This window comes from Callorhinus ursinus, unplaced genomic scaffold (assembly GCF_003265705.2).
Source record: "Callorhinus ursinus isolate GAN/ISIS: 27379988/994484 unplaced genomic scaffold, GSC_fseal_2.0 scaffold13, whole genome shotgun sequence".
NCBI classification, from domain to species: domain Eukaryota; kingdom Metazoa; phylum Chordata; class Mammalia; order Carnivora; family Otariidae; genus Callorhinus; species Callorhinus ursinus.
Window position 1 is genome coordinate 19,783,911 of NW_027397075.1, and position 24,824 is coordinate 19,808,734.

General features: G+C 40.3%; 1 protein-coding gene across 4 annotated transcripts in view; it reads left to right on the forward strand.

The window, feature by feature from the left end:
- SMYD3 (SET and MYND domain containing 3) overlaps positions 1 to 24,824 on the forward strand; it is a 698,417-nt gene that overhangs the window by 54,983 nt on the left and 618,610 nt on the right. The window contains exon 1 of one of the 4 annotated variants that reach the window (XM_073899892.1): positions 24,706 to 24,764. The exons of the other annotated variants lie outside the window; for them this stretch is intronic. Coding sequence (XP_073755993.1) covers positions 24,739 to 24,764 — 26 coding nt within the window. The 5' untranslated portion in view covers positions 24,706 to 24,738. Of the gene's footprint in view, positions 1 to 24,705; positions 24,765 to 24,824 lie in introns of those variants that run through there. 4 annotated transcript variants of the gene reach the window in all.

Sequence of the window (24,824 nt, forward strand, 5' to 3'; positions counted from 1 at the left end):
TATATGGAAATATTAATTAAGCCTAGAAACAATGCTTTTCACAAAGTTGTGCTTCAGTAGATACTTTTGGTTGATTTAAGTGGAAAATGTGTGACATTTAAGTAATCAGTCTTTGAGAAGTCCTAATGATCATCAGGCAGCTAGAATATTGTTTAATGAACTGGTTAGAGTTGGTGATTGCATAAAAACATGACTTAAAATTGTCAGTTTCATAGCCCTCCTATAATTTTGACAAGGACTTAATGATATTTATTAATTCTCTTTAAGAAAGGCTTGAGATGTTTAAAGCATGCAGGGCTCAGGAATTGAGAGATGAAGGCAGATACGCAGTTGCTTTAAGCTGAGCAGTGTCACTGGTACACAGTAAAGCGTCTGAACTCCTGATCTCATGGGAGAAAAACATGATACAATGAAAGGATATGTTTGTTAATTGAAATGATCCTTTGTCTGTATTCATTCATACTGTAAAGACCGGTATATGACGAGGTTCTTTGCAAGCAAAGATAGTTCTTTGGATTTTGGCGCCTCGTTCCCCTTTTGTTTCTCAAGGTATTTTTTACTAGAGTGTACGTCATTGAACAGGTCTGCTTTCTCCGGCTGTTTCTGTGTTTGGGCTCTTTGCCTTCTCTTGCCAACTCCACGTTGCCTGTGTGGGTGTATTATACTTCAACAAACATTTACTGAGTAGTGTTCCAGGTATTGTGGGCGTCATGGGGATGGCTGACATGGCCCAGGGGACCCCTCTGGGTGAGAAGAGGTTAGGATGGGGACTGAGCCAAAGGGAACATTGTGGGGTTACAGGGTAGTGGAGGAAGAGAGACAGCGAGAACGAAACAGAAAATAAGGAGGTGGTTATAGATGCTAGAGAAGATGGTTTCAAGAAGGAGGAGTGGCTCACAGTGTGTAAATCCTTTAGAGAAGTCAAATAGAATGAGGAGAAAAAGACTACTGTTTTGGACTTAAAATCCAAAGTGATTAAAAAAAAATCCTTAGTGATTTGCAGGGAAGCAGTTTCATAGATTGATTGGTGAAGGCACATGAGATTGGAAGAAGAGGTCAGTGTTGGTGAAGAGACAGGTGAAGTCTGGAGGCAGGAGGAGGTATTTTGGGAATTCATGCTGACTGACTTCCTTTTTTAGCCTTAGGAGGCAAGCAGGTCAGGTCAGAGTTGCACCCTTCAATGGAATGGAGAAGTTTACCACGTAAGAATGCCTTGCTTCCGGTTAGTAATACTGTAGAGGTTGGAGTTCAGAGCCCTCCTGCAGGTGTTCTTCACGCATAACTGGATTGCTCTCTTTCTACTGCCCTTGAGTTTAGGGAGCAGCACGTCTCAAGCATCAATCACTGGACCTGTAAATATTTTTATAGATATCTCTGTTTTTTAAAGATTTATTTATTAGAGAGAGAGTGAGAGAGAGAGAGAGAGAGTGAGAGAGAGATAGAGCATACACACAAGCAGGAGGGGCAGAGGGAGAGAAATCTCAAGCAGACTCCCTGCTGAGCGCAGAGCCAGCACGGGGCTTGATCCCATGACCCTGAGATCATGACCTGAGCCGGGACCACGAGTCCGATGCTTGATCGACTGAGCCACCCAGGTGCCTCTTAAGTTACAGGACTCTTTTAAAGAATAATCAAAATCTTGTTATAACTAAAATAATGAACAGTATTGTTTTAATATTGCTAAACATTTAGTGTTTACATTTCTCCAATTATCTCATTTTTTTGTTTGTTCAGATCAGGATCAAAGAAGGAATACATTGTAATTGGTTATTGTTTTTTTTTTTAAACCTTTTTGTTTAGGTGAAATTTACATAACAAAATTAACCATTTTAAGGTGAACAGTTAAGTGACATTTAGTGTTTAGTACATTAATAATGTTGTGCAACCATCCCCTTTTGATACTGTTTTTTAACTCGATTATTCTGTATCTTTTTCTTTTTTTTTGCAATTTATTCTTTGAATAAACTTTTTTTTTTTTGCCTCTTGAATTTCCCCAATTCTGGATTTTTCTGATTGTATCCCCAAACAGTTAATATGTTCCTCCTTCCCTGTATATTATAAATTGATAGTTGGATCTAGGCTTGATCAGTTTCAGATTCAGTATTTTGCAAGAATATTTTAAAGGAGGTTTTGTGTTTTTTTTTTTTATTTGACAGAGAGAGACAGCGAGAGAGGGAACACAAGCAGGGGGAGTGGGAGAGGGAGAAGCAGGCTTCCTGCTGAGCAGGGAGCCCGACGTGGAGCTCGATCTCAGGACCCTGGGATCATGACCTGAGCCAAAGGCAGACGCCTAACGACTGAGCCACCCAGGTGCGCAGGAGGTTTTGTGTTCTATCAGGTGGCACATAATGTCTATGAAAAGGGAAAACTTTGATGCATGCTACCCAAGCGCCCAAGGCCCATGCATTTAAATACCTTGCAGAGCAGAGGCAGTCCTTCTAGGCCTTCATTTTTCCTTGGCTTTTAGGTGTGATATAATGAGACTCCCTTAAGGTGATCACCACGTGACTGACCGAGTTAGAATATATAGTTCTGAAATTGTGAACAATTTGCTTATGGTATTCTAAGTGTTGGTTTGAATGTTAGATGTACGAGCCTTTTCTTCTCTATAGTCTGGACATCTGTTAAGTCTTTATATTGTTTTATAGTTGCAAAGACATCATTTTAGGAGGATTGTACCAAATCTCATTTTGCATTTCCTACCGAGGCTAAACCAGTGTAACCCTAGCGAGCTGTGCTGCTGGGAGTAGCCCTGAGTCCCTCTCTCTGTCTCTTTCTCTTGCTGCACTATATTCAGTCCACTAGCATAATCTGTTGGTGTTACCTCTCAAAGATATTGAATCCACACACTTCCCTCCATTTCTACAGGTTCCCCTAATCCAAGTCACTGGGTCTCTTGCCATGATAACTGTAATAGCTTTCCTCATTCTCTGCTTTCTTTCTTGCCCTTTTTTAGCCAGTTTTTCATAACTGCTCATTGATCTTTTTTTTTAGTGTTAAGATAACACAAAATGTGTCATTTTAGCCATTTTTAAGTGTACAGTTCAGTGGCCTTAATTACATTTACAGTGTTGTGTAGCCATCACTTTTATGTTTCCAGAACTGTTTTAATCATCCTGAACTGAAACTCTGTAACCATTAGGCAGTAACCCACAACCCCCCTTCCCTGTGCTGCTGGTAACCTCTAACCTAATTTCCATCTCTATGAGCTTACCTATTCTAGATAGTTTCATATTAAGTGGAATCACACAATATGTGCTCTTTTGTGATTGGCTTCTTTCACTTAGCATAATTTTTCAAGGTTCATCCATGTTGTAGCATGTATCAGCTTCATTTTTGTTATGGCTGAATAACATTCCATTGTATGTGTATACCACATTTTGTTTATCCATTCATCTGATGATGGGTGCTGGGCTGTTTCCACCTGTTGGTTATGTTGGTATGTAAAGCTGCTATGAATGTTCATGGACAAGTTTTTGTGTGGACATATATTTTCATTTCTCTTGGGTATTTATCTAGGACTAGGATTTCTGAATCATATAGTAATTTTATATATATATATATATATATTTTTTTTTTTTTTAAAGAGAGAGAGTGCACGAGTGGGGTGAAGGGCAAGGGGAGAGGGAGAGAGACTCTCAAGCAGGCTCCATGGAGCCTGACGTGGGGCTCATTCGCAGGACCCTGAGATTACGACCTGAGCTGAAATCAAGAGTTGGACACTTAATCGACTGAACCACCCAAGCGCCCGAGACCCATGCATTTAAATACCATGCATAGCAGAGGCAGTCCTTCTAGGCCTCCATTTTCCTTCGCTTTTAGGTGTGATATGATGAGACTTCCTTAAGGTGATCACCACTGACAGAGTTAGAATATATAGTTCTGAAATTGTGAACAGTTTGCTTATGGTATTCTAAGTGTTGGTTTGAACATTAGGTGAGTGTGTATATGGGAAGGGGGGCTGGGGAGAGAAGCTTTTGGACACATCTGGTAGCAGCTGGAAATTCTGAGCATTTTTTTCCAGAGCATTGGGCATTTGCTTATATAATAGGACCTCCTCACATGCAGAAGATGTGTTTCTTGTCTGACCAGAAGAGCCTCGAGGAGCCAGCATCACAGGTGACTCACTGGCTGGTGAGACTGGCTTACTTTCCCTTCCTGTGCTGCCCTTTATCACTTGTGTGAGACTGTGGGATATTCCTTCTGACCAGGATCCATCCTGTCTTCTCCTTTGGGGTTAAGGACAGGTGGGAGTCAATTATAAGTAAGTTTGTATATTTAATCTGCAGTGTTCCTTGTCCTTCTGTGATATCAAAGAACCTGAGACAGATCTGTTATCAAGTTTATACCTAGTCATAACCCTTATTTCTTAAAACATTGCCTGCAAATTGATGACTCTTAAATATATACCTCCAGTTCTAACCTCTCCCCCGAGCTCCAGGAAACAATAAAACTCCTTATGGTGTGGTGAAGTCCCAGAATGACTGCTTGCAACATGCATTAGTTCCAATAGAAGAGAAGGCCATTAGTTTCCTAGTCTAAGCTATAGAAGGAGTAAAAAGCATGCGCGCACGCACACACACACACACACACAAAACGTAAAGGAAAACAAATTCCAAAGGGGGAAATAGTGCAATAAGTTGTGATCTAAGTAAGAATGAAATTAATACGTGTGGTATGCTTTGGAGCAATTGGCAGTAGGCAGAAAGATTGCATTTAATTATGGCAGTAGGAACATTCTTTTTTTTTTTTTTTTAAAGTGGGCTCCATGCTGGGTGTGGGGAGCCCAACGCAGGGCCTGAACTCAACGTCCCTGAAATCAAGACCTGAGCTGAAATCAAGAGTTGGACACTTAACAGAATGAGCTGCCACCCACGAGCCCCAGAACATTCTTTTTTGAGTGGCAAAAGGATCTTGACATTACCACCATAGAGAATGAAATGCATCTTAACTACCATACTATTTGGTCCTAGGTGAACAGTATTCTCAGAGTTAGATTCCCAGACCAGTAATATCAGCATCACCTGGGAACTTGTTAGAAATTCAGTCTCAGGCCACATCATAAGGAATCAAAAACTCACTGGGTGAGGCCTTTCACACCTGAATTTTAACAGATTTCCAGGTGATTCTGATGCACACTGCACTCTAAGAACTACTGCTACAGGCAGTGCGTGGAAAACTTAATTATAACTATATAATAGAGGGTGATTTTTAAATCTTGACAATGTAAAAAACACAGCTGACGGAACTTGGGAGGACGTTAAGAATAGGTATAGGTTCTGATAGCTTTATTCTGTGAAGGAGGAGTTAAGATCTTTTATAGTTGATAGAACAAAAATTGGAAGCATATCTTATAAATAACCAGCCTAAGAACATAAAATCAGAGATAGACATTGAGAGGAGGGGAGAAAGGTGTTCATGTGAAGTAGAAGCTGGCTCCAGCATCATGTCTTAACAGGTTAATGTCTCATAATATCTAAAGGTGATAAATGAAGAAATAGATGTAAAAGTGTATTATTTAGAACATTAAGGGGAACTGCCAGAGACTCTGAAAATGAGATGGTTAAAATATGATTGCCTTTGGGGGGGCAAGGCAAGGGAATCTTTTTGTACTCTTTGACTTTTTAACCATGTGCTATATATTTGATTAAAATTGATTAAAAACTTTTTTATTAAGGATTTTTAATTTATTTTTTTGACAGAGAGAGACACAGCGAGAGAGGGAACACAAGCAGGGGGAGTGGGAGAGGGAGAAGCAGGCTCCCCGCAGAGCAAGGAGCCTGATGCGGAGCTCGATCCCAGGACCCTGGGATCATGACCTCAGCCGAAGGCAGACGCTTAACGACTGAGCCACCCAGGCGTCCCGATTAAAAAAATTTACAAACAAAATGTGCTTCAGTCTATTAGAGGAATATCCACTCATTAAATTGCAGAAAGGGCTGCTTGTCACTTTTCTGGGTCCTTTTTCACAAGGTTGAAAGCATCTGATTATTGTAATTACCTATGGCCGTTTCTGTATGGGAGCTAGGTGAGTGGGTTTGTAGAAATGTGTTGTGTGGGTTTTTTTTGAGGCTCTTTGTGGCCTGTGCTTGGTAAATAACTTTTGGTGTGTATTCTTCCCATATTTTTAGTTCTTTAAACAGCATCAGGGATCATTAGAAAACTAAAATCAAGTATTTTGGATGAATGCTTACAGTTTTCAAAATAGAATTATTCATAGTTGAGACATCCTAAATAATACCTTCTTGAGGTTTTTGTTTCCCAAGATTGGTCTAAATGTCCTCCACTTTCTGTATCTGAATTGCGCATCCTGCTACTTAGCTCTTAGAGGCTCATGAGATCAGGAGATAGACTTGGTGGCTGGGCAGTTCTGTACCTGGTTGACTTTGGAAGTGTCTTCCTACATTTTTATATAAAAGTTTTGTATTCACATATAATGATCTATTTACAGATAAGAGATAAAGTGTTTTAATCTTCTTCGGGGGATCCCCAATGAGCCCAAAATGAAATCCAACTGAAACAATAAGCTGAACACCAGTGCATAATTGCTGTGCTCGCTGAAGCTTTAATCCTCTCATAAAATATTTATCTGTGCTTTATATCACATTAATTTTTAGATCTCTTCCATTGGAAAATATCTTTTGTCAGCTTGCTAATTATGGTTAAAATTAGAGATGAAGCGTGAATGCATTCTTAATCTAAATATATTTTAAAGTTGGGCAAACCACTTAAAAAAGATTTATCTGGAATAATTTCAAAATTATAGAGAAATTAAAGGAATAGTACAGAGAACTCTGATATGTCCTTTACCCAAATTCAGTAAATTTTAATTTTGCCATATTAGCTTTATATGTATTTTTCTTTATCTACAAACACATACACACACAATTCTTTCTAAACCATTGACAGTCATATGTCCCTTTACTTAATACTTTAGTGTTCTGAGAACAAGGATATTCTCTTCTGTAACACTGTATGCTTAATCAAATCCAAGGAATTTAACATTCACACAATACTTGTATCTGTTACGTATTTCCAATTTTGCCACTGGTTCCAAATATTTTTTTTTTTTAAATTTTGATTTATTTGAGAGAGAGAGAGAGAACAGGGGGAGGGGTAGAGGGAGAGAGACAATCAGACTCTGAGCTAAGCGCAGAGCCCAACTTGAGGCTCCATCCCATGACCTTGAGATCATGACCAGAGCAGAAGGGAGACGCTTAACCGACTGAGCCTGCCCAGGAGCCCCTGTGGGGAGACACTTTGAGACCATGAAAACATCTAGTCCTCATCATTTTCTTCCTCATATATTTAGCATCTGTTTATGATTGGTTTTTGCCTGAACCAATATCTACCATGATGGTTGTAAAATAATGGTTTTCTAACTCCTTCACTCCCTCCACATTTATTACTGTTTATTTCTTTCAAAGGAAGAGTCCTCCCTTCTTATTTATTTACCTAATTTTTATCAGTATGGATTCCTACTGATGGGTTAAACTGATAGGTTAGACACAATAAAAAACCTATTTTATTCAGTGGGTTACAATCCATTCTTGTTCTGTTTGTTTTGATGCTGAAATTGTCACAGATTTGACTCACAGAAGCTCCTTCAAGTTGGCTCCTGTATTTTTTTGATCTTCCTCCATACTTTTTTGGAACATCTTTTTACTCTCTGGTTCCATGTTTATCTTGTATCTTGCCTCCCTAATCTGGAATTAGCCATCTTTGTAAATTCCTTTAGCTTCTTTTAATATACTAACACCCAAGCCTGGACTAGGAGGTGGTGAAATTTATAATATCTTGGTCTTTTCCCAACCAAGATAAATTGTGGATAAAAATAAAAAGATCCAAATTAAAGAAGTAGTTGATGAGGCTTTACCTCTTTGGGAAATGGTAGATAGGTGTTTGTGGTGATGGTGGAAAGCAGATGGCCAGCAGCAGAGACCACTCCTGTGGGTGGGCAAGGAAATTGACTAAATATGCCAACACTCCTTGTTCTTTTTGGCATACACTTTCCGAAGTTGCCTTTTGCTCTGGTAATAGACTATGGAGGTACTGAAATTAATATGGTTGTGGACTCCAGTAATATGTGCACAGTGGCTCAAAAGGTCATTTGGCAGGGGTAAGGGTTAGAGAAAGGGGTTGACTACAAAGAAGTATAACAAGGGAATTTGGGGGATGATGGAACTGTTCTGTATCTGGGCATTTGTGGAAAATTATAAAACTGTATATCAAAAAGGTGAATTTAGGGGCGCCTTGGTGGCTCAGTTGGTTGTGTCTGCCTTCGGCTCAGGTCATGATCCCAGGGTCCTGGGATCGAGTCTCTGCATTGGGCTCCCTCCTTCTCCCTCTGCTTGTGCTCTCTCTCTCTCTCTCTGGCAAATAAATAAATAAAATCTTTTTAAAAAAAGTGAACTTAATAGTATGTAAATTTAAAAAAGGCATATTGGGTAGTTTTTGACAAAGTAAAGAGGAGCCATCCTAATAGTATATTAAAACTCAATTTTGTCCAATGTTGTGTGTCTGTCTTGTCCTAAAATACTGGAATGATACCAGCTTCCCATTGTTTTAGTGATAAGATTTTACTTATCTATTTATCTATCTATCTATTTATTTATTTATTTATAGTTGGGGGGAGAGCCAGATGGAGAGGCAGAGAGAGAATCTCAAGCAGGCTCTATGCCCAGCTTGGAGCCCAATGCGGGGCTTGATCTCACAACCCTGAGATCATGACCTGAGCCTTGGTAGACTTATCCTCCCCTTACATTCAAAGGTTAGAATTTTAGACCTGTTTTCAGTGCATGTTCTGAGGTCATCTTTTCAGTCCATATTCTTCCTTTTCCTCTGTATCTCAGACGTGGTTACAATTGATTATATACTAGTAATTCCCTGAACTATATTTTCAGTGAGGCCACTCTTTTGAATTCCAGCCCTTTATATTCAGCTCTTTACTTGATATTTCTACTTGGATATCTTGGAGGTGCTTGAAATTCAGCATGTTAAAACACTGTATATTCTCAAACTTCCTTTTTCTCCTTCTTCTTTTTATTTTATTTATATTTTTAAAAAAATTTATTTATTTATTTGTGTGAGGGAGAGAGAGTGAGCGAGAGAGCACAATCTGGGAGCGGCGGGCAGAGGGAGAAGCACACTCCCCAGTGAGCAGGGGGCCCGATGCGGGGCTCGATCCCAGGACCCTGGGATCACAACCCAAGCCGAAGGCAGACACTTAACTGACCGAGCCACCCAGGTGTCCCTGTTCTTTTTTTTTTTAAATGGAGCCCAACGCAGGTCCTGAATCCACGACCTTGAGATGAAGACCCGAGCTGAAATCAAGAGTCTGACACTTAACTGACTGAGCCACCCAGGCACCCCTCAAACTTTCTTCTTAAATCTGCTTCTCCCACTTTCTTTTGGTGATTGGTACCACTGTTTTGCCCTTATGAGAAATCTGGGGGGCATTCTTGATGTCTTCTCTCCCTCTTTCTGCGCCATCAACCTGGTGATCAGTGAATCCTATTGAATTTAGCGATGAAATATTTCTCAAGTATGTTTATTTCAATATCTCCACCATCATCACCCTAGACAAAACCATTGTTCCATCATCCCATAGCTTCGTGTCTAAATTTCTATAGTAGTTTCCTAACTCATCACCTGGTACCTGTTCTTATTTCCCTCGTAGCTATTGTTCTTAGTTTAGGACTTAAAATCCTTACTGTGTCTATGGATCCCTCCCTGCCTCATCCTCAACCACCTCTGGACCTTTTCCTTTCCTCTCCTCTCCTTCCAGTCAGTCAGCAAGTCCAGCTCACTTTACTTTCTGTATTTCGAAGTTTGTCTCAAGCTCATCTGCTTCCATGCCTCCTACGACAGTCACTTCAGGCCTTCATTGTCTCGTCTGCTGGCCACCCATGCAGCAGCTTCTTACAGTGGTTTTGCTCCCTCTTGACTTCTTACGCACCAGTCCATCCTCTGTCAGCCACCAGAATGAGCTGTCTGAAATTTCTCTGGATTCTGATTTCTTACAACATAAAGTCCGACCCTTTCTTTAACTCTCTGCTTGTCGTCTGGTCTCTGCCCTGAACTTATTTCCACTCTTCCAGGTTTTCTGGAGGTGGTTCGCCTGCCTTCCTGCACAGTCCGCAGGCCGATTCTTCTCCCCTTGGTGGGGCTTGGAGTGCAGGCTTCCCACATCTTCACACATGCCTTACCGGATGCCTCCTCCCCTTTGTTTTACATTCACTTCTTTCATGGAAGCTTTCCTTGCTCTCCCCACCCCACCACACCACACCACATTAGGTATTCTTCTCCGTTGCACTTTCCAAATTAAATTGCAGTTAGGTTTATGTGTTTGCTTGTGTTCTGAACTGTGAATGCCTTCATCTTTATGTACCTAGAATTAGGCACACATACAATTAACTTAGATTAAATGAGAATGAATGCATGAACATGGCTGTTCTGTGACCTAGAAGCAAGTGCCACTGTGAAAATGGCAGCATTTTCCTTGTGGCAGGAAAAATGTTTGTGAGTGCGTTTTCTCAATTTCAATTTTTTACACATCATTTTCTTCACTTTCAGTTACGCACTTCTCCCTGACAAAATGGATGAATAGGTAGCACGTCTATGTATGTTTTTGAAAAACCATGAAAATAGACCGCCATGCTTTCTGACAGGTTTTTGTTTCTCTGTGGGAACGTTCTTGTGCCATGATTATTTTCTGCCACTAAAATTGTCCTACGTTTTTATGATGGATTTTCACATATCAGTGTTTCATGACATCCTGCATCATTTGTGGTGTTCTATATGATTCCTAGAGCAGTTCCTACTGAACACCCAGTATATATTTTTGCTGATGAATCAGGAGTGTAGCATAACTTCTGCTGTCTGATAAAGTTGGGCAGTCTTTAAATTAGAGAATAAACATGTTTGAATTCCTTTTCCTTGAAATGAACTCAGGTTCTTAGCCTCAAGATACTTCAAAAATACAAGAAATACGACAGTATGCCCAAGGCTTATTTGATGTACTATTCTTTTTTTTAATAACTTATTTTTTTTAAAGATTTTACTTATTTATTTGAGAGAGAGAGAGAGAGAGTGAGCACTAGAGAGAGAGCAAGCATGAGTGGGGGTCAGCGGGAGAGGGAGAAGCAGGTTCCCTGCCGAGCAGGGAGCCTGACGTGGGGCTCGATCCTGGGACCTGAAATCATGACCCAAGCCGAAGGCAGACGCCAACCAGCTGAGCCACCCAGGTGCTCCTGATGTCCTATTCTTACATTCTCTTCATTTAATGTTTTTCAGAAATTACTTTAAACACTTTAGAGTCATTGTGTGCCTTTAATAATATTTGAACATAGCTATCTTCTGCCTCGTCTTTTTTTTCCAGGCTAACTTGTCATTTCTTGTAGCTGGATAGTTACCTTGATGATGATTGGATTTTGCTTGGTCAGCATTCATTGTAAGCATGGCAGAAATTTACTGAATTTATACTTGGCTAATTAAGAGTTTATAATAATTCTGCCATGCTGACTTGAACTTTCTCTGTACTGTTTAAGGCAAAGAGAAAAGGATTTGCTTAGCTAATTAAAACTAAACAAGAAGGAATGTTTAATGTACTTGAGGCAAACCGATAACTGTTTTCAAGCATGTAAAAATCAACACAAACTAAGGATATACCAATTAAAATTATTTTTTTATTAATTAAAGCATTAATGGATTCTCTAAGGCACAACTTTTTTCTGCCCTCTTCCTTAGCATTTGTTGAGGTTGTTAGGAAATAGGGACCCACCTGTATTTTTAAAGTTCTTTGTTCATGATTCACAGTAAGAAATACATATTACATTGGTATCCAGTGTACATATACATAAGTTGAACAAAAGTGGTAGAAAGCGGTATATAACCTTACCTTTTATCTCTGTTTTTATTCTCTTATATTTCAAATTTTAAAAAAGTGCTTCTTGGGACTGACTAAATTGATTTTACAAACTGATGAGGACCTGTGTGTGTTTTGAAAGAGGTCCTGTGTGGGTTTATGAACTCGAGTGCAGGAACTTTCTGTTGCCAGGTGCTAGCAGTGCCTGGTGTGAAGCAGGTGCTCAGGAGATATTAATTGAAAGAATTAGTTGGAAAGAGGAGTAAGAAATGAAATCGGAGCTATAAAAGGAGTAGATGTTTTTGGCAGTGAGGTTCTTAGATGTAATCAAGGCAGCAGGGGCAAAGCGCTTTGTCGAATTACTGTTTGGTTTAAGAGTCCTTGTTTTCCAGTAACAGAAACCAGCTTGGAGCTAGCTTATGCAAAGAAGAACATATCAAAAGGATTTGGGTGTCTGACAGAACCGAAGAGCAGGGGTGCATCTTGTGAATTGGGAAGGGAAACTAGGGACTGGAGAGCCTTCAAGAACCTAGGCGTGTTATCCTGCATCTTTTCATCCCTGCTTCTCTCTGTTTGGCTGTCCCCCCTCCCTCCGCCGCCCCCCCGCTCCCCTGCAGAATGGTTTCCTCTGATGCTCAGTTCACATGACAGTTTATGTCCAAAGCTCCTGATTTTATATTTTTGTGCAGGCTTCAGTACTGCATGTGACTTGTATATGGTAGAATTAGTAAATTATTAGTCTTTCGATAAGTACTGCATGCTAGGTGTTAATAATCCCAGGTCACTAGTTTTAGATGAGATCTCTTCTGTCATCCTGCTCTAAGGTTTAGGGTTTCTAATGGCCTTGTTTCACCTTCTGGGTCATACGCATACATTGTGTGCATGCATACGTGTATGATCATTGCTTGCAAAAGTGTGAATTCAGCACATTTTGCATCCATTCCTAGTACTAGGTGAGGTGGGTAGGATGGTTTCAAAGATGAATACAGTGTATTTAGAATAGTTTTGCCCTTTGAAGGTTATGGCCTTGTTCCAGCAAAGTGTATCAAGTCATGCACGGATGAGCTGTATTCATGATGTTCATTCAAAATTAGTCTTTAGTTTTTCCATACCCAGTTTCCATGCCTTGTTTGTCACATTTACCTGTGTCCTTCTTGTCTGGGATAGAGACCTGCTTTGACCCTTCTTCACCTTTTAGTTCACTATTTATATTCTACCTGTGGGCTCCAGCCTTTATTTTAGTATCCATCCTTGTAGCCTGATCCAGGGGCCCGCCCCCATGGCTGTGAACTGCCCTTAAGGGCGTCTTCTGGTGTCCTTGGGCCCCTCTTGGACCCAAGTCAGAAAAACAAGAGAGCTGTACCAGAAAATACGGTTCTTCTCTGCAGGAAACACAGACTGATGGAGAAGAGAAAATCACAAATTTTTTTTAAAAGATTTTATTTATTTATTTTAGAGAGAGGGGGTGGGTGGGACAGGAGTCGAGAGAGACAAGCAGACTTTGTGCTGTTTGTAAGCCCTGCATGGGGCTTGATTTCATGACCCTGAGGTCATGACCTGAGCCAAAATCAAGATTTGGATGCTTAGCTGATGGAGCTACCCAGACGCCCCAAATCATGAATGTTTTTAATGCAACGTAACCATCATAACTCAAGTTTTAACCGGGTACTATAGGATTATTTATGTCAATGCCTGTCACATAGTAGGGCCTCTAGAAAAACTTTGGGAAAGAATTAGTAAATGCGTGAGGGTGTTCCTTTGCTATAGCCTCATTGAAGAGGTAACATTTGAGCAGGCTGTGTACAATTTAGATGTGTGTGGGTAATGGGTTGGGTATTTTTCCTGTAGGAACAGCTAGTATACAGGAACCAAGTTGTGGACTGATGGAGAGCAGTTGAGTGTGAATGTGGTGTTGTTACGTTGGGAGGATAGCTGAAGGGGGCTAGTTAGAGCAGATGGAGAAAGGCCTCAAAGGCCATGGTGGAGAATTTAGACTTCATTTCCTGAGAGCTACATAAGAATTTCCCAGTCAGGAGTAATAGGAGATTTGTTCTTTTTTTTTTTTTTTTAAAGATTTTATTTATTTGTTTGACAGAGACAGCGAGAGAGGGAACACAAGCAGGGGGAGGAGTGGCAGAGGGAGAAGCAGGCCTCCCACCGAGCAGGGAGCCCGATGTGGGGCTCGATCCCAGGACCCTGGGATCATGACCTGAGCCAAAGGCAGACGCTTAACAACTGAGCCACCCAGGTGCCCCAGAGATTTGTTCTTTTTACAGGTAACTTTGTGGTCCGTCTCAGCCTGGAGTGGCAAGAAATGGGCCATGTGGACATGAATTAAGATGCTCTTTTAAAAGTCTAGGCAAAGATGATGGAGGCTTTACCTAAAGGCTGTAGCAGTGAGGGTGAAAAGAGCTTAAGTTGGGGGAGATAGACTTTTCAGGACTGTTTGGCTTCAATGCAGGGTCAGATTTAATAAGTCTTGTCCATTCAGTGTACGGAGTGGAGGCTAATAAAGCTGAGCCTTAGGTACACCATCCCCTTCTTCTGTGTCCTTCATGACTGATCCTGTGTCTACGTGGTTAATCATTCTTTAGCCTTGTCTCCAGTTTTCCAGTCTTGTAGTTACTTCTTAAACCTAATTGTAGAAATTTGGTTGGTCTCTTTGGCTTTTGGTTATCACTCACCCTTGTACCACTCAGATGTGGATGCTTTGGATGCTAAAATGAAACAAACAAAAGACAAGTGCTCAGTCTTATGGAGGAGATTAGCATATATACAGTTCCTATAAATCATGATAAATGCTTTAATGGAGGCATGGACAGAATACTGTGAAAGCTAAGAGGAAGGACTACGTGGTGCTCCTGGAGTCAGTTAAGGAAGAGGAGGAGGAAAAGCTCTAGCTTAGTGCTGGTGTACGAGTCAGTCCGATAGGAGAGAATTTGAGGTGCCTGTGGGATATTGGGATGGAAATGATCAGGAGAGGGATGGAGCAATGGGTCTAGAGGAGCAGTAGGCCTAGACCTTGACCAGGCATCAGGGAACCTAAGCAACAACAAAACCATGCCCCGGGGCTATACATCGAGATTCTGATTTAATTAACCTGGGATAGGGACTCAGCTTGGTTATGTTCTAAACGACTGAGGTGATGCTAATGTGCAGCCAGAATTGACAGTCATTTTAATTCAGGGCGAAGGTCTTCTTGGAGATGGTGGAGTGTAGTGATAGCTGAAGCCTTAGATATGGATCAGTTTGGGAAGGAGGGAGAAGTAGAAGAAAAAAGAACCAGACAAAAACCCTAATTAGGGAATGCCAACATTATGGTTGCCGGCAAGGATGTGCTGGCCAAGGAGAACCTGTGAGCACAATCCCTAAATCTTAATTTGCATTCTTTTAAAATTTAGGTTGTTTATGTATATTTTGCTTAACTTATTTCTTATGATCCAGAGTGGATTGTGCATCAGGATACCTTAATGCCCAATTCACATATATTTTGTTGATTGACGGACTGATGCAACTGATAAACATTAATCTTTTTATCACTGATGTGGAAAATCATGACCTTTAATTCTTATCAGAAGCAAATGCCTATATCTGCCTCCAAGTTTATTTAGAAGAAGAATGCATGAAAGTAACAATTTCCAAGAATCCATTTTATTTTCTGAATTCAAAGTCACCTGTCATTTTTGCCATAAATTCTTTGAAGCATGAAATAGCCTGCCAGTTGTCTATTGCTCTCAAAGTTAATGAATGGTTATCAATTTATCATGGGTAATAACCTAGCTGCAAATTGTAAAGAAGGCATTCTATCACTTCCTAGCATTTTTGCCTCAAGGCTATTATCTGCCTTTTCTACAGGATTTGGAGGCTTAGTCTCCCTAAAGCTTTTAATGGAGCACATTTCTTACTTGGAAACCTCTTTACACTTTGTAATAGTGCAGTGAAATATTAGCTGGTTATATCTTGCTCTGTATGATAGATTTGTGTAAATAAAATTTCTTGTAGGATGCCATAGTTTTACACTGAACCAATATAGCATTTTAGTTTGAGAGATATTTAATTTTTATATCCAATTCATTTCTGTTCTAACAAGTATCATGGTTTTCCAGCTCTCTAGCTTCTTGATTACGTAGTTAATGATTAGAAAACCAGAACTGTTTCAAGGAACCTTACTTTTTAAAGATATTCTTTTTTCTTTTTCCCAAAAAAGAGAAGAACTCTGTAACATGAGCTCTTTCAGGTCAAGTACTTGGACTTGGCTGTATTATTAAAAACAGCAACAACAAATGGGGTCCATGTCTTATTCAACTTCACATTTCAGGCCCTGAGGGTAGTATAGTTCAGTAAATATTTCTGGAATTGAATTAATGTGAACTATCACCTTACTTCCTAAGTTATAAGTTTGTGGTATTGTAAAGTGTCCCCTACTAAGGGATGGGAGGACATTGATTTAACCCCATATGTGGCTTTTATCCTCGAAGTATAAATAGACAGGATGACATAGTTAACTGTTTCTTTTCAGTTACAAGCTTAAGAATTTCAGTCCTGGGGCACCTGGGTGGCTCAGTTGTTAAGCGGCTGCCTTCCACTCGGGTCATGATCTCAGGGTCCTGGGATCGAGCCCTGCATCGGGCTCCCTGCTCTGTGGGAAGCCTGCTTCTCCCTCTCCCACTCCCCCTGCTTGTTTTCCCTCTCTCACTGTGTCTCTCTCTGTCAAAGAAATAAATGAAATCTTTAAAAAAAAAAAAAAATTTCAGTCCCATTTCTTTCATTGTTAAAGGGCTGCCCTCAGAACTTGCCCCAGGTCCTGTTGCTTTATGTAAGAATTCTTTGTGTATTTTTATCTGTTTCATTTTGACTCCTTCAAAGGAGATTTTCAACAGTGGCTTGTGTATAGCAGTAGTTAATGTAATTAGTGACTCTGCTTTAATGAAGCAGGAGAATAAACATTACATTTGTTGAGGGTTGACCTAATTTGGGTATCAGCAGATGACTCGACAAAGCTCACCTGCTTATCATTGCTTTTTAGGGCTGGTTTGCTTCCTACTCTTGCAACTTAGCTGCTTGAGGAGCCCTTTGAGCCCCCCCTTTTTTAAACGATTTTATTTATTTTAGAGAGAGAGAGAGAACATGGGGAGGGGCAGGGGGGAGAGAGGGGGACAAGCAGATGCCACGCTGAGCATGGAGCCCCAGATGGGGCTTGATCGCACAACCCTGAGATCATGGCCTGATCCTAAACCAAGAGTCAGACGCCCAACTGACTGAGCCACCCAGGCAGCCCCTCTTTTTTTTTTTTTAAATTAAAAGAGTGTTAAATTAGGAAGGAAGCTGAATGATTTAGTTTTTTTTTTTTTTAAGATTTTATTTATTTGAGAGCAAAAGCAATCACAGAGGGAGAGGGATCACAGAGGCAGAGGGAGAAGCAGACTTGGCGCTGAGCAGAGAGCCTGATGTGGGGCTCAATCCCAGGACCCTGAGATCATGACCTGAGCACAAGGCAGACATTTAGCTGACTGAGCCACCCAGGTGCCCCTAGCTGTCTTAATTTTATAGTTGAAGAAACAGTGGATTGTATATAGCTACTTAATGGTAGCCCCTTGAGGGTTAGGGTTTGAGGTTGTGTGGTGAGAAAAGTAACATTTATTGGACATAGAACATATACTTAGGTATTTAAAAACAATATCATACTTTGGATGTATGCATTAGATGTAGGTTTGCCTATTTGAAATCTAAAGTCAATATAAAATCCTATTGATTTAAAAAAATAGACTTTTTTTTCAGTGAACAGTTGTAGATTCATAGCTACATTGAGTGGAAAGTACAGAGTTCCCAAATACCACATGCCTGCGCACTTGTACAGCCTCACCCACCTTCAACATCTCCCACCAGAGTAATACATTTGTTACAACCGATGAACCTACATTGACACATCATTATCACCCAAAGTCTGTAGTTTACATTAAGGTTCACTCTTGGTGTTGGTTGTACATTCTGTGGGTCTGAACAAATGTATGACGACTTGTATTTACCAGTAGAGTATCACACAGAATAGTTTCACTGCTCTAAAAATCCTTTGCTCTGCCTGGTCATCCCTCCCTTCTCCTTAATCTTTGGCAACCACTGATATTTTTACTGTCTCCATAATTTTGCCTTTTCCAGAATGTCGTACAGTTGGAATCCTATATTCCTAGCCTTTTCCGATTGGCTTCTTCTACTTAGCAATATGATTTAAGTTCCCCTATGTCTTTTCATGGGTGGATAGCTCTTTTTTTTTTTTTTTTTAATTGCTGAATTATATTCCATTGTCTGGATAAAATTCTAATGGTTTTGGGTGCCTGAATGTCTTAAAGATTTTATCTCAGTCCCTTTTTAATCCCAGAATCTAGTCAGCCAACAAATATTTGTTGGAAGCCAGCAGAGTACTTTGTCACTCTCCAAGGCTGCGGGGATACAACAGTGATCAAAACAGACATGAGCTATGCCTGTCCTCATGGAACCAGGGATAATTTCTAGAACCTAACAGGTGCCCTGAAGTGTGTTTTTGCTCATGGCCCATCAATTCATTGGAGATTGTCTTGTTTTCAACTGTGGTAATACACATTTATTTCCAGTAGGTGGTGGTAGAGTCATATACCTGGATTATTTTGCACCATAATTAAGTCACTAATTGTTTGCTTGTAAATACAGTTTTCTTTATAGTAAGTACAGTTTAAATCTGTTTATATTAATTCACTAGAATGTAATCACTAAATTAAAATGAGAATTTCTAACACATCTTGCAGAATGAATCCCAATAGGTAAAATTTCTCAGGTTTTTACGTTTTTCTTTGTTTTATAATGAAAATGTATTGAGATTTGGCAACATGGCAGGTTTTGTGCTAATATTGGGGATTCGGAGTTGAATATGATTCCCTTTTTGTCTTTGATATATTACAGTTTAATGAGGGAGACAGACACGAAAAGAGATCCAAAACTTGCAGTGAAATGTGTACGTATTAAGTGTACCATTAGGTGAACTCTGACAGATACATACACCCGTGTATAACCCAGATTCTTCTGGAGTTATAGATCATTACCATTTTGGGGTGGCTGTTTTTAAGGGTCCTGTGCAGGCTGAGTAAGCAGAGGAAGCTAGTAGAGAGATAAATGGCAGTGATCAAACCCAGCATTTACCAAGAAGGTCATCTGGTCAAGTATCAGTTCAAATCCAGCCCTTGTGAGTCCTGGATGTACTTTGGTTCTGTCCCCGATATTTTACATGAACTGGTTTTGGTGGTTTTCTTTCCCTTGTAGTCAAAACAGTATATCCATGCTAGAATGCCCATCCTTTACTTTCTGAGATGAGGGAGTTGGTCCTGTACTCCTAATAACATAACTTAAAAAACAACTCTCAGACTTAATAGCAAAAGGTTATTGAATCACAGGATTAAATATTTCAATGGTGAGAATCATAACCTACGCAAAGCAGGTAACTTCATTAAGCACTTTGTTCTGTTCTTCTTTGTGGTCACAGTCTCTTTTTAGGACAGTCCTAAACAGCTGGTGCTTATCGTTCCTTGGGTTGGGGACATGCATGGGGTAACTTATGTTCAAAGAGATTATAGAATTTACATAACATCATAGCTAAAGGAATAAGATTTTTTTTTTAAGATTTTTATTTATTTGACAGAGAGACATAGCGAGAGAGGGAACACAAGCAGAGGGACTGGTAGAGGGAGAAGCAGGCTTCCCACGGAGCAGGGAGCCTGATGCGGGGCTTGATCCCAGGACTCTGGGATCATGACCTGAGCCGAAGGCAGACGCTTAATGACTGAGCCACCCAGGCGCCCCTAAAGGAGTAAGATTTTGCAAGCCAGGTTTCTCTGGTTCTAAAGTAGGACCTCCCCACCCCCAACTATCATGCTGTCTTGGAAGGAATATTTAAGTTACAAAGTGAAAAACACAAAAATAAAATGAGAATTATAAGTTATTTTCCTAGTTGTGGAAGCAAATGAAGACCATCCAAATGAGAACAACCAATGGCTATTTATTCAGAGCTTGTTGTAGTAAAGGAGTCAGACCACATCACTTTCATTCGGCAGAGATTCAAAGGCAGGCAGTGGAGTGGGAATGCTTTTTGGTGGAAAAAAGGGAAGTTCAGGTGTGCTCTGATCGGAGCTATTCGTATGGGGAAGCTGGAGGCAGGCTAATTAGAAGGATATTCTATGTGATTGGTTTGGTGCATTTTTAATTTTCTCTGTTGGTCCTAAGTTGAAGTAGGGGCAAAAATGAGGGAAGCTGTCTGTAATCAAGTCATGGACATTTGGGGCTGATCATTACAGAAGTTATTGCTTGACTTCCTGTACTGGTTACTGTTGTAACCAACCCATTATGGTTTCCTGGGCTGGATGCCGCAAGTTGTGGGTCAGAATTCTTTTTTTTTTTTTTTTTTTAAGATTTTATTTATTTATTTATTTGACAGAGAAAGAGATAGCGAGAGCAGGAACACAAGCAGGGGGAGTGAGAGGGGGAGAAGCAAGCTTCCCGCCGAGCACGGAGCCTGACATGGGGCTCGATCCCAGGACCCTGGGATCGTGGCCTGAGCTGAAGGCAGACGCTTAATGACTGAGCCACCCAGGCGCCCCAGAATTCTACTTTTATATATGGTCTGGCCATTTTCCATTTGTATATTGAGTAGATGTGTTGGGGACCGGTAGTTCTTGCTAAAGGATTGATTATGTAATATATATTCAAATATATTTTATTTTCATAGGATAATGACAGTTTGACTTCTGTACAGGGAAGAGTAGAGGAAGAAGAGAGGATCATTTCTTGAACATCTGTTTTATCCCAAACTCTGTGCATTGGTTCTTAGTGTGTCCTTAGGAGCAGCAGCCTCAGCCTCCTGTGGAACTTGTTAGCAATGCAGGTAGTCAGCCCTCACCCCAGACCCACCGAATCAGGAACTGTGAGTGGGAGCCAGCAGTTTATTTTTTCACAAGCCCTACAGGTGGCTCTGATGCATGGTAAAGTGGGGAACCACTGCTTTCTACCCAGGAATCCTAATAACTACAAGGCAGGTCAGACTACAGCGTCATTTCATAGTTAAGAAAATGAGGTGATGATTGGCGGCTTGCTGTGGTAAGTATGGGAAGCGATAGATGCAGGAGTGGAATCCAGGCCAGTGGGACCGTAAAGACCCATGCTCAGGTGAGCTTCTCATTACGTGAATTTTACCTCCATTAAAACCAGCCAACCAAAGCAACAAAAAACTATGAGTTTCCTAGAGCTGCCATAATAAATTAGTACAGATTTGGTGGCTTAAAAGAGAAATTCATTCTCTCAGAGTTCTGGAGATCAGGAGTTTGAAATCAGGGTGTTGGCAGGGCTTTCTCTAAAGGCTGTAGTGGGGTGCCTGGGTGGCTCAGTTGGTTAAGTGTCTGCCTTCGGCTCAGGTCATGATCCCAGGGTCCTGGGATCAAGCCCCCCATTGGGCTCCCTGCTCAGCAGGGAAGCTGCTTCTCCCTCTCCCTCTGCCACTCCCCCTGCTTGTACTTTCTCTCCCTCTCTCTGTCAAATAAAAAAAAAAGAAAAGAAGGCTGTAGTGGAGAATCATTCCTCAAGTCTTCGGAGCTTCTGGTGGTCCCCCTGCTCCTTGGTTTGTAGTCATATGACTCCAAGCTCTGCCTCTACTGTCACATGCTTTCTTCCTGCATGTCCTCTCCATGTGTTATTTTCTTATAAGACACCATTCACTGAATTTAGGATCCACCCAATGTAGTATGACCTCATCTTAACCAATGACATTTGCAAAAACCCTGTTTGCAAATAAGGTCACATTCCGGGTAGACATGAATTTCGGGGGCATTGTATTCAATGCATAGCACCTTTGTGGAAAACCCATTGACAAGATACGAGAGTCTCTTTCTGGATACTCTGTTCTGTTTTATTGATGTATATATTTATCTTTATGTCAATACTATGCTGTCTTGATTACTGTAGCTTTATAGTAAGTCTTGACATCAGGTACTATGAGTTGTCCACCTTTGTTCTTTGTGAAATTTGTTCTAGCTATTTTAGGTCTTTGCTTTTCCATATAAATTATAGAATCAGTTTGTCTATTTCTATAAAAATGCCTACTGGGATTTGGATTGGGATTGCTTTGAATCTATTGATCAATTTGATTTCTTATTTATTGGGTTTTCTATAAATGTATTTAGGTCTGCCTTTCACAAGTGTTTAATGGTGGCTTGAGGTGTTCCTTGGCTTGTGGTTGCAAGTCCAGTCTCTGTCTCTGTCTTCGTGTGGCCTACTCTCTGCATCTTCTCATCTTCTGCCTCTTATTGGGATAGTCATCACTAGATTTAGGGCCCAGCCAGGGAATCTCAGATCATCTCTTCTCGAGATCTTTAATTTAATTATATCTGCAAATATTCGTTTTCCAAATAAGGTCACATTCACAAGTTCCTGGGCTTAGGATGTGTTTGTATCTTTTTGAGGGCCACTCTTTGACCCACTATGAGAACCATGCTCAGTCACCTGCTTGAAAATTAATTACTTTATGATAAAAATGCAAAACAAATCTTGTGTGCACGCCGAGTACAGGAAAACATTAGGGTCCATTCTTGACTGATCTTATTTCCTACAACTAGCCCCAGCACACTGGACCCCAGCCACACTATCTTTTTGCTGTTTGTGAAACACTCCAAGCAGGGTTTTTTCCTGTTCCCGTTGCCTGGGTTTCTCATCCTCCAGATGCTACAGGCTACTCCCTCAAATTTATTTGGGTCTCTGCCCAATGTCATCTTATCAGAGGAGTTCTCTCTAAAGTATCTGTACTCTATCATTCTTCATCACCATGCTTTATTTTTTTCTAAGCATTTAACACCATCTGATATATTACACAGTTATTTCTCTGGCTATTGTTTGTCTTCATAAACTATAATGTCAGCCCCATAATCATAAGGTCTCTGTTAAACGTTTATTAATATATCCCTAACACCTAAAAAGTATCTGGCACATGGCAAATATTTAGCAAATGATTTTGAATTAATTTAAATGAATGTGGGAGGGTAAAATATAAGAAGACGAAATCAGAGGGAGACAAACCATAAGAGATTCTTTTTTTTTTTTAATTTTTTTATTGTTATGTAAATCACCACATATTACATCATTAGTTTTTGATGCAGTGTTCCATGATTCATTGTTTGTTCATAACACCCAGTGCACCATGCAAAACGTGCCCTCCTCAATACCCATCACCAGGCTAACCCATCCCCCCACCCCCCTACCCTCTAGAACCCTCAGTTTGTTTTTCAGAGTCCATCATCTCTCATGGTTCGTCTCCCCCTCTGACATACTCCCCTTTTCTTCCTCTGCTGTTATCTTCTTCTTTTCCTTTTTTCTTAAAATGTGTTGCGTTATTTGACCATAAGAGATTCTTAATCAAAGGAAATAAACTGAGAGTTGCTGGAGGGGAGGGGCGGGGGGATGGGTAACTGGGTGATGGGCATTAAGGAGGGCACTTGATATAATGAGCACTGGGTGTTATATACAACTGATGAATCACTGACCTCTACCACTGAAACTAATAATACAATATATGTTAATTAAATTTAAATAAATTTGAATGAAAGGGTGATATTCTTTAGTTGGGAAATAACCTTTAAACAAGTAGATGACTTTTTTTTTTAAAGATTTGTTTATGTATTTGAGAGCACGTGCACACACACCCGTGTGGAGGGGAGACACAGAGGAGAGGGAGAGAGAATCCCAAGCAGATTCCCCACTGAGCACAGAGCCTGATGGGTCAATCTCACTACCCTGAGATCATGACCTGAGCTGAAATCAAGAGGTGGATGACCAACTGACTGAGCCACCCAGGCGCCCCAAAGGAGATGACTTTTTAAGTCACATTGTATTAGAACCCAGGTTTTAAAAAACAGCAGCTTACAGTTAAAAGCTCTTAACTGTCAAGTTTGGGACAATTTATTTTTTATTTTAATTTTTTATGTATTTATTTTTTTAAGTTTGGGATAATTTAAATATCAAGAAAGAATAATAATTCTAATTGATTGTAATATTTTGAATAAGTAAAAATGTCTTGGTCTGTAGTGGTACAAAAAGGGTAGTTGGTAGGGGGAGAAAAACAAAAAGGAAAGCTCTACCTTACAGAAGAATGCCTTCGCATAAGTATAGATGAATGATAGAAAATCAACACTTTGAGATACTCTTGCAAAAATATTTCACCTGAGGGACACCTGGGCGGCTCAGTCCATTAGGCGTCTGCCTTCGGCTTGGGTCATGATCCCAGGGTTCTGGGATCGAGTCCCGCATTGGTCTCCTTGCTCAGCAGGGAGCCTGCTTCTCCCTCTGCCTGCCACTCCCCCTGCTTGTGCTTTCTCTCTCTGACAAATAAATAAAAATCTTAAAAAAGTTTCACCTGAATCTAATCAAACCTATACTGAACTTCAAGGTTTTAGGAAACACAGGGGATAGAGAAACAAGGTAAATGGCCTCAAGAGGAAAAAAGTCACATAAGTTCAAAATGCATGACACTTAATAAGACAACAGTTTTTTGGAACGTTTCAAAAAGTCATCGCAAAAAAGAGACTGTGTGTGTGAAAGAATTTTCTAGACTAAAGGAAATTGAAGAAGCATAATTAACACTTGTGAAGTATGAACTTAGATTGGATCCAGGTTGAAGGGGGAAGTTGTAACAAACATTCTTTCAACAATTGGAGACATTTGAACACAGATTGTATAGTAGATAATATTGTGTAATCATTGTTTATGTTCTTGGGTGCGATAATAGTATGTGATTGTATCAGAGACATTATTCTTAGGAATCATATGCTGGAGGCTCTTGGGATGGTTGTGACCGCTGCCGTTTTCAGATGGATGAGCAAAAGAACATAAAGGGGTGTGTGTGTGTGTGTGTGTGTGTGTGTGTGTGTGTGTGTGTGTGTGTGTGTGTGTGTGT